The 15,002-nt window shown below is 42.9% G+C and overlaps 1 protein-coding gene across 4 annotated transcripts in view; it reads left to right on the top strand.

The window, feature by feature from the left end:
* The window catches only part of VEPH1 (ventricular zone expressed PH domain containing 1), a 213,475-nt gene that overhangs the window by 72,404 nt on the left and 126,069 nt on the right, over nucleotides 1–15,002 (top strand). For 3 of the 4 annotated variants that reach the window (XM_006149776.3, XM_006149777.3, XM_027772380.1), the window contains exon 6: nucleotides 12,982–13,191. The exons of the other annotated variant lie outside the window; for it this stretch is intronic. In XM_006149776.3, coding sequence (XP_006149838.1) covers nucleotides 12,982–13,191 — 210 coding nt within the window. The remainder of the gene's footprint in view (nucleotides 1–12,981; nucleotides 13,192–15,002) is intronic. 4 annotated transcript variants of the gene reach the window in all.

Here is a 15,002-nt window from a genome sequence, read left to right as displayed (position 1 = left end):
AGTTCGAGTCCCGGACCTAGTGGCTTAAACTCAAGCCGGGCGCATGTGGTGCGTGCCCAAGATCCCGAGAGGAGAATGGAGGAGAAGGGATTGCAGCGTGGCCAACCCCCCTGGGGGGTGATTTCTCGCTTTCTATCTCTCTGTCTCTCTGTCTTTCTGGCGAGCGCACGCATCCTATAGCAAAAACTTCTCCAAAAAAAAAAAAGGTTATTTTAAAAAACTGCACATGGATTTCAAGTTTTCTTTACAACAAAATAAACTCATACTCTAATTTTCATTTTTCCATAAAATTTTAGAAGTACGTGTGTGTGTGTGTGTGTGTGTGTACACTCACACAGTGAGCAACTGGCTCATGCAGTTATGGTGGCGAAGTCCCATAATCTGTCATCCATAACCTGGAGGCCAGTATATCTGATAGTGTAAACATACTTCCAGTCAGCACCAAAAGCCTGAGAACTGGAGGGCCAATAGTGTCCAGTCTGAGTGCAGGACTCCTGTTGTGGCTCAAGCAATCAGGCAGAGAGGAGTCTCTCTACCTTCACCTTTGTTCCATTCAGGCCCTCAGCCAATCGGATGATGCTTCCCCACATTGGAGGAACAATCTGCTTTATTCAGTCTACCCAATCAAGTGCTAATCTCATCCAGAAACACTCCCATAGACATGCTCAGAAATAATGTTTAACCAATTATACGGGCATTCTGTGACCTAGTCAAGTTGACATATGAAGTTAACCATCACAGGAACAGCAGTGAAAAGCAACACTGCAGGGTAGCTTTAGCAAAAATTGAATGTGGTCATACAGTTCTAGTAATCTGTCATTTCTTAGGTAGGGCCAAGGGAAAGACCTACACATGACCGGATTTCTGAGTAAATCAGTCAACAGTGAGAGCAAAGCCTCATTTTATATATAGCAAGTCGGCTGTTATTCTTTGGAGTGAAAAAAAGAGATTCAAGTAGGATGTTTGTGATTATCAGTAACAGAACATGGTTTCAACGATGAGAGAAATTTATAGCTAATGTGCCAGGAGATAAGAATCACATGAGGCTCGATCCAAGGGATCACCTTCTGTGAACAGAGCAGCTTCTCTATGTCCATTTCTCAGATTTGATTTCTAGGTTTTGGCTGCCATGTCTGCAAGAGTTCTCCCTGTCCTCCCAAGAGAAGTCCTAGGGCTCTCTATGCACTATGCCTCTCTTACATCCACCACCACCACCAACATCCTAGCAAATGTCTTGATGTTCTTTCTGTTTAGGACACATGATCTACTTCTAGAGCATCTCCTGAACCAGAGGATACTCAGACAAAAATTAGAGGCCCTCAGGGAGTGGGAAGTAGAAATAAATACTACAGGGACCAGCAGGTGGCGTGGTGGTTAAGGGTGCTGGACACTCCCACATGGCTGACCATGGTTCAAGTCCTGGACCTGGTGGCTTGCTTTCTCTCTGTCAAATTAAAAATAAATGAATGAATAAATTTTAAAAATTTTTTTAAAGAAATAACTACTAGAAAGTGTGCACCAACATGTCTGCATGACATAGATAAATGATCAACCCACAGTTATATCAATTATGGTTTTATCTATGGTCCATTTCTTTACAACATCAATGTCAACCTCTTAAAGAAACAGTCAACACTAACATGAAAACTGGAATATTTGTACCCAATATCCAAATTATCCAAAGAAAGGCAAGAATGGTGATATGCATAATTAACAAAAATAGATTGAATTTCCATTTGGCAAGAAATGATTTCCTCTTTTCTTTTATATCTTGGACTTGTGCACAATATCTGATGGTGCTCAATAAACATTCATAGACCCAAACTAAATGAAAAGTATGCAAGCGCTTTGCAAATGATATAAACAAAGAAGAAGGAGTAATGAATTCTGTCTTCAGGGAAAATAAATGCCATAAAGTCCCACAAAGAGAACAGCATCAGGACCAGACACTGAAGGAATGCCTAGCTTTGTGCCAGTGGAGCAGGGGGGAAAGGATTTTCAAGAAGTGGAGTAGAACTGGGAATCATGGACATTGGAGAGCAGGCTTCACAAGAGTCTTCAGGAGAAAAGACCAAGAAGACTGACCAATGCCTGGTCTCCACTCCTAGAGATTGCAGTTCAGTAGGTCAGGATTGGGGCCCCCACTTATGTCACTTTCACAAGTTCCCAGGTGGTGGTGGTGGTGCTGCTGCTGCTGCTCCAGGGACCACACGTTGAGTGGTCTAGCAAGACTAGAGGCTGTAGAGGACTCGAGACCTCTGGGCTATCTGGTATGAATTCTTTTTTTTTTAAATTATTACTGCACATTTGTCTCTTTCAGTGCACTGTATACTACTTAAGATGCATAGAACTTGTGTCTAAATAATTGTATGTATTTTTTAGTATAGTTTTGGGCACATTTTATGGTTTTAATAAAAATTTTTTAAATTAAGAAATGAGTAAATGAACAATAGACAAAGAGAGCAAATCACATGAAGAAACAGGACAGGTGCTCTGGTCTCCAGGTAAGGAAAAGAGGCTCAACAGGGTCAAGGCTAGGGAAGTAAAGGAGACTTCCAATGGGACCTGACCTTGGACTTGGCAGCCAGGGCTTACCAATGACCCAGGTAGCATCTTTTAAGGTGGGTTGGTTGGAGACAGTCACTTACTGCATATTGCATATGGAAGGAAAGGTTAGGAAATGACCATATGAGTTTAAATGAACTGCCAATTCAGGAAGTTTAGAGGAAATAAGGAAGTTTTAAAAACACAGTAAGAATAAAGACATTGACCATGTGAGAGGCAGTCTATATTAGATCTAACAAGGTGCTGGAGGAAATTAGGGAATGTATTACAAATCACAAGTGCAGGAGTCGATTTTGGAAAAGATTAAAGAGAAAGCCTGAAAAAAGGTACCACAGAGTTTGAGATGAGGAGTAGAGTTGAGGGATACTTAGATCACATGAAAGGAGGCTTGGTGAGTGGGCACAGATGAGGAGATGTATTAGTTACAAATCGCTGCTGTAACAAAATGCTACAAACATAGAGGCTTAATACAAATAAAATGATCTTCAAGTTCTTTAGGATTCCAAAATGGTAACAGGGCAGATTTTTTCTGGAGATTCTAGAGAAGAATTGGTTGTCTTTCCCTTTCCAGGCTCTTCAAACTGCTCTCATTCCAAGGGGTGGCTCACATCACTCTCTCGTCTGCTTTCCTCATAACTCCTTTTCTGATATTTACCCTCCTCCTTCTTTCCTGTAAGGGTCCTTGTGCTTATATTGGAGCCACTCATATAACCCAGAATTATCTCTCCATCTCAATATTCTTAACTTAACCACATCTACAGTGTTTTTGTTTTGTTTTGTTTTGTTCTGTTTTGTTTTGTTTTTGCTACAAATGGCAGCATGTTTGAGGGGCTATTACTCTGCCTACCACAGGTAGAATCTGGAGACCAGATGATACATGGAATAGAGAGAAGTGATTAAAAAGCTAAACTTGGGGGAACCAGCAGTTAGCGTACTGGCTATGTTGCTGGACTCCCACGTAGTCAACTGCGGTTCGCATCCCGGACCCGGTGGCTTAAAAAACTCACGCCAGGCATGTGTGCGTGCGTGCCCAAGATCCCGAGAGGAGAATAGAGGAGAAGGGATTGCAGCGTGACCATCCCCCCTGGGGGGTGATTTCTCGCTTTCTGTCTCTATTGTCTCTCTCTGTCTGTCTGGCAAGTGCACGCGCCCTATATCGAAAATCTCTCAAAAAAAAAAAAGCTAAACTTGGTTTAATAACAGAAGAAGCTGACCTCTGTTATGAATCCAGGTTTCTTTGAAATGTACCATTTTATCTATAGCCTGAGAACATGAGCAAAACGATTTTTGGAAAGGTGGGCTCCGGAAAGTTCAAGGGGATCTGGGAAGTATAACTTAATAAAACTTATTTCCCATGAGATGAAGTTCAGGCACAGAGGTAAATGTAGCCAAGTAGAGCCTCACTTTTTGGAACAGGGAGGGAAAAAGAACCTGGGGTCACTCCACCTTATAAAGTTTTGTCTAAGAGTGAGGATGAGGATGATTCTGCATGTGACATTCAAAGAGTTCCTGTCAGACCCCTGGTTATGGACCATCTGTGGCTTCCAGGAGACTCAGAAAAGAGCTTTTGAAGCTAAATAAAACCAGGTCTATCATCACTTCATGGCCTCATAGGACTCCTCTAGTATCTATAGTCCTAGGGACCCACTGATGGGTACTCTCTCTCAGGGCACTGAGCCTTTACATATATGCTATTTTTTCCACTTGGAGTGTTCTTCCTTCACCACTAACACCCCTTTTTAGCTAACTGTTCCAGTCCTTTAGAGAGCTGCTTAGATGCCACTTTCCTGCTAGAAATAATCTCCAACCTCTTTTCCCCTAGCCCTGCTATAGCATGTTTTGTTTTGTAATGAACTTGTCAGTGCTGATTTCTCTCCTTCTAGACCACCTTGACGGGATGGAAATGTTTAATCTATGCGAACCATCTTGTTTACCCCCAGTGCCTAGTGTAGTACTTAGCATATAGAAGCCTTGTATGAATATTTACTTACATGGATGTAAAAAACATAGTAGTACCTAAATTTGCAAAGAACTTGATCACTCACATAGGACTTTTGTTTTAATCTAATATCTCATTAAGTCCTATCAACAACTCTAGGTTGTGATTTTTTTTTCTCTTCTATACTAATTTAAATGAATGTTCTTAAAGGCTAACTTGCCCCCTATCACACTGGCAAAATACTGTAAGGCAGGTGCAGGACTTTGAAGCCAAGCCCTGTCATTTCCAACTCTTTCCTCTTTTGGCCTGCGGAAAGCGACTGAGCGGATGCCACTCGAGAAGCCTACAGAGAGCAGTTTTCTCAGAGCCGGTCACAGTGAGTACTAATAGTGACCAGGCTCCTATTACCTACCAGGCACTATGTAGGTGTTTCACAGACACTACCTGTTTATTTCCCACAGCAAGCTCTGTGTTTAGTAAATGGAGAAAAGAAGGTTTATAGAGGTTAACCATTGCCGTGGTACCAAGGAGTGACTTGATGAGGTGAATTTTCACATTTCCTTAGCTCTATCAGCCTCTAAATTTCATATGGATCATTTCTATGTGTTCCGATAGCCATTACAGTTGGATTCCTCTCCTGAGGAGTCAAGTAGAGACAATCTGGGTCTGTCATTAGTTGGGTAACTTTCCCAAGACAAACAGGTAAGGTCAAGCTACAGCATAAACCCAGTCTAATTCTAGCCAATAAAATCTTCTGACCTCTATCCACTGGAAGAAATGGAGCATGTAAGGCCACGGCTTGAGAAGCAAAGGGGAGTTGCAGAGAACATAGCAAAAGGCATGGCAGAGATGGCAGAGGGTGAGCCAGACAAGAGAAGGTAGAGAATTAAAGGGAATGAACAAAGGGTGAAGACAGATTCCTACAGCTACTGTGGGCACTGAGTGTAAATCCCAGAATGAAGAAGCCAGGTGTTAGGAAGCAATGATAGAGGTATGAGTGGACCCCCTTCTGTGCCAGATCCTAACTGGTGGGAAGAAGTTGTAACAGGGAAACTTCCCACCTCTTTGCCTCCAGCCCTTGCCTTCATGTTATCACTGCCCCTCCCTCTGCCTCCTTCAGCTCCTTAGAGCCTACACTTGATTATTGGGGGTGAGACTCACCTCCTCTCTCATCTATTCTTTAATTAAATGGTGGGTAAGAAGAATGTGAAGAAATATGGAAAAAGGGCTTACTGACAGAGGAAAATGAAATACAGCAATCAGAAATGGAGAGCAAGGCTTTCAATGTAAGTCTAATTACTTTCATGTCAGATGAAAGGAGAAGCTAAGTAAGGAGGTTTTTGACCCTCCAAAATATGAATTGTAGTGGAGCTTTCGTTTCTGCATAAAAGTTGTGCCCATCCTTTGTAACTTGGAGGTAAAATGAGAATGTTTTCCAGTGAGGACACTTGACCAAAATGTTTCATGTTTTCTCGAATACCCTTCTCACCACCTACCTTCTGTGACCAGCTGCGTGCTCTCCAGGACTAAGGGGTAATCACAGGATTGAGTAACATGAACGAGCACATCTGTGATTACCCTCAGGACTAGAGGGCCATCAGTTGGCCTTGGAAAAATGTTTTCTTTGCATAAAGCTAACTAACCTATGAGATTTCAAAAGTGGCACAGCATCAATGTCCATGTATTGGTGAGGTCCAGGATGTGTCCGCCTCCCACATTCATTGCCCTCACGGGAGCCCTATTTTTAAAAAGTTACCCTTTTGGGGGATCAGCAGAGGGCATAATGGCTACGTCACTGGACTAGTTGACCGTGTAGTTTGAGTCCTGGACTCGGTGGCTTAAACTCATGCTGGGCGCATGTGCATGCATGCCCAAGATCCCGAGTGGAGAATGGAGGAGAAGGGACTGTGGCATGGCCATTCCCCCACGGGGGTGATTTCTTGCTTTCTGTATTTCTCTCTCTCTCTGTCTTTCCAGAGAGTGCATACGTCCTATAGCAAAAACCTCTCTCCAAAAATAAATAAATTAGCTTTAAAAAGCTATCCTTCTGGAATCAGCAGGTGGTATGGTGGCTAAGACACTGGACTCCTACAGGGTCAACCACAGTTCAAGTCCTGGACCTGATGGCTTGCTTTCTCACTTTCTCTCTCTCTCTCTCTCTCTCTCTTTCTCTCTCTTTCTCTTTCACACACACACACACACACACACACACACACACATCCTTTGTAACTTGGAGGTAAAATGAGAATGTTTTCCAGTGAGGACACTTGACCAAAATGTTTCATGTTTTCTCGAATACCCTTCTCACCACCTACCTTCTGTGACCAGCTGCGTGCTCTCCAGGACTAAGGGGTAATCACAGGATTGAGTAACATGAACGAGCACATCTGTGATTACCCTCAGGACTAGAGGGCCATCAGTTGGCCTTGGAAAAATGTTTTCTTTGCATAAAGCTAACTAACCTATGAGATTTCAAAAGTGGCACAGCATCAATGTCCATGTATTGGTGAGGTCCAGGATGTGTCCGCCTCCCACATTCATTGCCCTCACGGGAGCCCTATTTTTAAAAAGTTACCCTTTTGGGGGATCAGCAGAGGGCATAATGGCTACGTCACTGGACTAGTTGACCGTGTAGTTTGAGTCCTGGACTCGGTGGCTTAAACTCATGCTGGGCGCATGTGCATGCATGCCCAAGATCCCGAGTGGAGAATGGAGGAGAAGGGACTGTGGCATGGCCATTCCCCCACGGGGGTGATTTCTTGCTTTCTGTATTTCTCTCTCTCTCTGTCTTTCCAGAGAGTGCATACGTCCTATAGCAAAAACCTCTCTCCAAAAATAAATAAATTAGCTTTAAAAAGCTATCCTTCTGGAATCAGCAGGTGGTATGGTGGCTAAGACACTGGACTCCTACAGGGTCAACCACAGTTCAAGTCCTGGACCTGATGGCTTGCTTTCTCACTTTCTCTCTCTCTCTCTCTCTCTCTCTCTCTCTTTCTCTCTCTTTCTCTTTCACACACACACACACACACACACACACACACACGAGTGCATGTGTCCTATAGCAAATTAAAAAAATAAATAGATAAAGTGAAATAAATAATTCTTAAACAAAATAAAGCTATTTTTTCAGATGGAGTGAGGCATTCTCTGGCTAGTGATTCATGGCTATTACCTCCAGAGAATCCTCAGGATCCATTTATAGGAAAAGGCTGGGTGGTCAGTTTTCTAACTGGCCTTCATGGGAATCAAGTCTGTATTCTTGGCTGCCAAAGCCATACTGTAGTCTGGCCAACGAAAGGAACAGGATTCAGTAACATGTATGAGCACATCTGTGATTACCCCTAGGATGAGGGCTTCTAGCTCCAAATTCACAGAGATGCATGACAAGAGTGACAAGTGTAGCCCTTCACTGATTAATGGTCCGACCCAGAGGAGCTGCTTTTGTGGTCTGATTCCTAGAGCAGAGAGTCATTTTTTAGGATTTTTCTCTCAGCGGTGTAGAACATTCCTACTCACATACCTAATCCTACAGCACCTAACACAGCACCCCCAGACTGGCAATACGCAGAGGTCACTTCGGTGTTTATTTAATATATTAAGTCATTTATAGCACATTAAGAAGATGGAGTGATGGAATATATAGACTATTTTGAAGCAGTCTTTGGAGCAGAGCCATGAGTTTCAGAGTATTTTTTTTCATGGTATGGTCAAGGTAGGTAGTAAACTAGAAAACTACTAGGAGAGTGATATTTTTTAAGTTTCTAGAGATTCTTTTTTTTTTTTTTTTTTTTTTTAAGGCACGTGTGCTCACTGAAGAGACAGAGAGAGACAGACAGACAGAAAGTGAGAAGAAATCATTCCCTGGGGGGATGGCCATGCCACAATCCCTTCTCCTCCATTCTCCTTTCAGGATCTTGGGCACGCATGCACATGTGCCCAATGTGAGTTTTAAGCTGCCAGGTTCAGGACTCAAACCATGATCAACTACATGGGAGTCCAGTAACATAACCACTATGCCATCTGCTGGTCCTAAGATTAATGGAGATTCTTTTAAAAAAAATTATTTATTTAGCTTTATTTATTCATTCTTTCATTAATTTTTAATTTGACCAGAGAGAGAGAGAGAGAGAAAGTGAGAAAGCAAGCCACCAGGTCCAGGACTTGAACCGTGGTCAGCCATGTGGGAGCGTCCAGTGCCTTAACCACCATGCCACCCGCTGGTCCCAAGATAATAGAGATTCTTAATGTAGCCAAATTAATTGAAAGAGAAAATGAACCTGAGGACTAATTTTTTTTCTTTAATGAAGGTTTTTTGCCTTGGGGTGTGTGTGTTCTCCAGAGAGAGAAATGAACAGTGAGAGGGAAAGTGAGAAATCACCCCCTGGGGGTGGGGGATGGCCATAGCACAATCCCTTCTTCACCGTTCTCCTCCCAGAATCTTGGCCTACATTCACATGCACCTGGTGTGAGTTTCAAGTCATTGGGTCCAGGACTTGAACCTTGGTCAACCATGTGCAATGTAACCACTGTGCCATCTGCTGGCTCCAACCTGAGGACTAATTCAGCTGGGAGTGTGTGACCAAGCACAAGAGCAAGAGTAAGTATATGTGTGTGTGTGTGTACACACACACAGGTGCACACACATACATGCTCACACAAAAGCTCTATCTTGTATTCTATATATTAGAATTTAAATGTCATTTGCCACCAATTAAATTATGGCACTGTTTTCAGATGACTCTGTTCTCAAAACACCCACAGCTGAAAGATGTGTCCTCAATGTGTCCATTTGTTCAATGACAAAATGCTAAACCTGTGAGCAGCATGCTATGGGGGCGCAGAGAAGGAAGTGATTAATTCTGTTTATTAGAATGGCCAGAGAAGTCACAGCTACTTGCTTAAGCGAGCTTTGGTCTGGCATTTCTCTACTTGTGCCCACAGCTCCCATCCACTCCCTTGCCTGGTCAGCAGTCCACGTACTGGTACCCTGGAATTCCTTATCTCAATACCTCAAGCCTTCTTGCAGGACTGCAGGCTCTGGTCATTAGGTCTATTCTCCCAAGGACAAGTCGTGCCAACAGTATAACCCCATGTGCCTGAATGGTGGCTTAAACGAGCCTGCAAGTGTGGGCTGAGGTACCCACATGTAGGGCAAAGTCAAGGAAAGGAAAAGAAGGGGGTGGGGCAAGGGTTATCTTCCCCCGTTTCCTCTACAGAGATTAAACATTCTGAATTGAAATCCAACTTCTGGATTGTCTTAAAGGCATATACGTCAGGTAGAAGGATATAACATTTTATATAGCTGCTGAGTATTTGGGTGTGTGCCTTGGGGGCCTCTGTTTATACTCTAGTCCTGAGTCCTGCATGTTCAGGTGGGCCAAAGGGAAGGCTTCCCAGAAGTAGATATGTACTGCTGGATTTGAGAACATGGAATTTCTCTCTGTGTTTAAGCCACTGTGAGTGGCCGGTGCCGTGCAGCTGGATCATGGAGGAAAAGGTAGGAGATACTCCCATCGGGAAAGACCTTGAATGTCATGGCACTAGAATTCTGGCCATCAACCACGAGAAATCTACAGAAATCTCTAAGAAAGACTTGATGTGATCAGAGGAGGATTTTAGGATGATGAGCCTGGTGGCCATGAGGAGGCTGAGCAGAAAGGACAGTGATTTGAGTCAAGGAAGACAGTTTGAAGTTCCTTTGGCCATCCATGAGATAGGGATGATAGCCCGAAGGGAGGTCCCGTCAGCCTGCCCTCTGCCAGCTATCTATCTTCCCTTCGTGGCTATTCTGCCCTCAGTGAAGACAAGGCTTTCTTTGAGACATGAAGCCAGCTCCCACTGAGACAGCCCTAAAGACACCAGCCTAAGGAAATGGCCTGAGTTCGGAACACAAGATTCTTCCTAATCCAAGAATAATTTTTCCAAAGCCCACATTTCTTTCACGTGTGTGATAAACTTCAAGAAATATCTAGCTTTTTTATCACCATCATAATAAACTTTGGGTTATTAGGAATTCATAGAAAATAATCAACTTTTGTTTCATTTGTAAAATTGCTATTACTTTGTTTACAGTATTCGGGGCTTCTCCTCTCTCTGATCGTCTGTGAATTCAATTGTGCCCAGGCAAATATACACAATGCGATTTGCCCTGAGCCAGGTTTCTGGCTTGCTTGCTTTCTCTTCCTCTCCTTTCTATTCTTTCTTTTGTTCCTTTCCTTCTTTTTCCTTCCTTCTTTCTTTTTAAAATTTTTCTTTATGAGGCCACAGATATAACACGCTCTCATGTGGCTTGGGATGTATGGCTAGAATTTATATGATGAAATAAATTAAGGGCTATGTCTCTGTGGTCTAGTAGTTAAAGCAGCTGGATCCCACGTGGCCAACTGCACCGTCAAGTCCCAGACGCAGGGACCTGACAAACATTCTGGACACATGGGTGTGCAGGTCCAAAATCTGGAAAGGAAGGAGGGATGTGGGAGAAGGGTTTGCAGTGTGACCACTCCCCATAGGGACGCTTTCTCTTCTCACACTGTCTCTTTGGCAAATGCACATGCCCCCTAGAGAGAAATAAAAAAGCAAACAAATAAAACTGACATGACTGAAACACACATCACAGAGACCTTGGTGTTCCAGGAATAGAACCTGAAGAGTGAAGGCTCGGAAATGGGATGTTAGAGAGTGGGGCAGGAAATGTGTGAGCGTTTTCCGTGTCTAAATGCCACAGGTTAAGTGTGTTGCCCTGACCCTCAGCAGCTGGCTGACATCCTGCCATGTGTGCCAGGGCCCCGTCATGGCTTCTCCTGCAGGATGTTCAAATACTCCCAAATGCACAGGCAGCAATTATAAAACTGGTCACTGTGTATGCCATTCACCAAAAATGAACCCTTTCATTTCTTCCGAAAGTACCAGATATAAATATTAAATCTAAATCTATATGTAGGAAAATTCTAATTATCTTGATGTCGCAATTCTTCCAGCCTCCATAGGTTTTTGCCATAGAGTGGGCACCACCATGCCCTAGAAAATTATAATCATCATCCAGACCAGCAGTTAGCGTAATGGCTATGTCGCTGGATTCCCACGTAGTCAACCATGGTTCGTGTCCCAGACCCGGTAGCTTAAAACTCACACTGGGTGCGTGTGCATACGTGCCCAAAATCCCGAGAGGAGAATGGAGAAGAAGGGATTGCGGCATGGCCATCCCCCCGGGGGGTGATTTCTCGCTTTCTGTCTCTCTCTGTCTGTCTGGCGAGTGCACGTGCCCTATAGCAAAAACCTCTCCTTTATGGAGAAGGGAGACACTTGGGACCAGAGGCTGTGGTGGGAGAAGCAGGTTTTGGCAGTGGGTGAATTATGAATTCAATTATGGGCAGACTGAATTGTGCATTCGATTCAGTTTTAATATTGGAAGCTACATTTAAGGCCTATCTTGCCGAAAAAAGTAACAAATTGAAAAAGCAAACCAGCAAGCAAAAGAAATAAACATAGCAGAAATATGAATGGGCAAATCTCCTCTACTTTTACTGTTTGGTTATCACAGGTTTCTCTTTCTTTTTTTTTTTAGAGGTTTTTGCTGTGGGGTATGTGCGGTCACCAGAAAGACAGAGAGATACAGAGAGACAGAAAGCGAGAAATCAACCTCCCCCAGGGGGAATGATCACGCCACACTCCACTCTCCTCAATTCTCCTCTCAGGATCTTGGGCACAAACACACATGTTCCCAGCGTAAATTTAAGCCACCAGGTCCAGGACTCAAACCGCAGTCGACTACATGAGAGTCCAGAGACATAGCCATTACACCAACTGCTGGTCCCAACACAAGTTTCTCTTTCTAATTCTTATTTTAGCAGATAAAACGAGTCATTAAATAGTCAATTTGCAATGTGTCTGTGTATTAACATAGTGACTCTGGTCCACAAAAGAGTTACAGTTCCAAGTAAGAGTTATTTCAGCCTTATATTTATAAAGGCATTAAAATCAAGAAATGAATATTATGGTAGTGGAAATACAGGATGTATCATTTTGCTTGAACAATTTTATCTTGATTTTTGTGATCAACATAGAAAACTGAAGAAAATGTAAGAAATCTTTCCCTGCTGATTTTATTATGAAATATTCTAAACAATATTCCTCCAATTTAAAGCCTTTGAGTAATGTCAGTGGGCACCTTTCACATAAGTATTATGTACTTAGATTGTCCTTTAACTTGCAGCTCTCATGGGGATTGGAGGAAGTGTAATATTGCTGAGGAAGACATAACACATCAAAACTTGCTTTAGGAATAGCAGCATCTGAGCATTTTGTTAAACTGTACTCTTCAACAAATGAAAAATATTTAAATTTTAAATTCCAAACTTTGGGATAGTTGCTTGAGTTCCAATGAGGGTAATAGAATGCATTGAGTTCAGATGTAATACATGAAATGTTTGTTTTTAAAGTCGATTCTGATTCAGTTCTTTTCTCCTCTCTCTTTGGAGGTGGTTCAGAAGTGTATTCCTTTCCTAATCAAGCATTTGAAGGATTCCACTCATAATGACATCATCCTAAACATCCTCCTAGAGATAGCAGGCTATGAGCCAATGGCTCTGAACGGTTTTCTTCCAATGCTGAAAGAGATTGGTGACAGATCCCCCTACCTCATTGGACAAATGGCAAGGATCTATGGAGCGGTTGGGCATGTGGATGAAGTAAGTGGCTTTTTTTTCCCTCCATTTCCCTGAATTCCATCAGCATTCATTGGGGCTCTGTGACATATAAATTTGTCTGGAGACTTTGGAAATTTCCCATTTCTTTTTCACACCTTTTGCATGGACTGTAGCCTCTGGATCAAGGTAGCAGGGTTATGTGGAAGGTTTGAGAAGCGAGGATTTCATTGCTAGCGTGTCATCAGAGGAAAGAGGAGTGTTAAAATGGAGAGAACCCTGTGATAGATTCAAGGCCACTTTGTAATAACCACCATGAGAAGAGCTTTATCTCCTTTTCTGGTTGCAGTTCTACTGAACCCAGGAGACCGTAAGTAAGTGCAGAATTAGCTCAGAGATCCCTCAGAGTTAGAGCCTACAGCGATCGTGGCAGTATGTGCCTGGACACAGTGTACTTTGAGCTCTCTAGATGTTGTTATTTGGGAGAGAAATAAATGTTCATGATGTTTAAAAGTCCTAGCCTAAATATTTGCATAATGGAATCTTTCATCAGAAACAACAGGATGCCATCAGAGTTTGTGGGGATTAGGAAATGAAGAAAGTTTTCAGAAACTCAGGTTCTGAAGGGTGTGTACATGCATACACACATGTGTGTCTCTCTGATAATCTTCTATTGGGATTTAGGGTTATATTTTGTTTTGCTTTGGTTTGCCAGGGAGAGAGACAGGAAGAAGAAAGAGAGACAGAAAATGATAAATCAGTCCCCAAGGGAGAGGGCCACACCACAATCCCTTCTCCTCCATTCTCCTCCAGGGATTTTGGGCACATACACACGTGTGCCCAGTGTGTTTTACAAGCTGCCAGGCATGGGACTCAAACCACGGAGTCAGCCATGTGGGAATCCAATGCCTTAACCACTGGCTGGCACAGGTATTTGTTTAATAGAAGCAAATATATGATTGATAGTTTTTCCTTTAATCCACTTACTTATCAGCTATTAGATAGCTATAAAATTATTCAACTTATTAAAGAAATTTCATAGTTCATCAAGTTCAACCCCTCGGTTCTGCACAGGATAAAATTTAAAAATGGAAAGGTTTTTGTTTGTTTGTTTGTTTTCTATTTTTTTGAGAGGTTTTTGCTATAGAATACGTGCACTTGGCAGAAAGACAGAGAGAGACAGAGAGAAAGAAAGTAAGAAATCATCCCTCCAGGGGGGATGGCCATGCCACAATCCCTTCTCCTCCATTGTCCTCTTGGGATCTTGGGCACACACTCACATGCACCTGGCATGGGTTTAAGCCACCAGGTCCAGGCCTCGAACAGCGGTTGACTACATAGGAGTCCAGTGATATAGCCATTACACCAACTGCTGGTCCCTAAAAATGGGACCAGACTGGGTTAGTTATTAATCCAGCTAGAATGAAATCATTGACATCCTTGGTTATCACTTCCAAATATTGTCTTCAAATGGATCTTCAGCATTGTTTTATTGTTGCTCAGAATTGTGGAGAGCCCTGTGGGTCCTGGCTTTCTCCTAGCAGAGAGCCTTATTCCTCTAGCGTCTAAGAAGGTGGGAAAACTGAACTCCCCATGCAGTCTGCATATGCCAACGTGAGAATAGGATTTCTCTGGTGCAGACATGCTACTTAGGATAATCCCTTTCTATTGGCTGCTGTTGGGAGTGTCTCACACCTGTCATCGTCTGCTTTCTGGTAACACTTTCCCTGTCTGTTGCCCCTTGCTGCCAAGAACCCACTAGTGTGAGTTATTAGGCCAACTTCAGCTGACAGCTGTTGAACTGAATCCGCTGACCTTGCAGATCTTTGTAAGGACCCACAAATTCAATCCTTGAG

The sequence above is a fragment of the Tupaia chinensis genome, unplaced genomic scaffold, assembly GCF_000334495.1.
Source record: "Tupaia chinensis unplaced genomic scaffold, TupChi_1.0 Scaffold000272_1, whole genome shotgun sequence".
NCBI lineage: Eukaryota > Metazoa > Chordata > Mammalia > Scandentia > Tupaiidae > Tupaia > Tupaia belangeri.
Note: the sequence above shows the minus strand (reverse complement) of the source record. Positions and strands in the feature narration are given on the sequence as shown.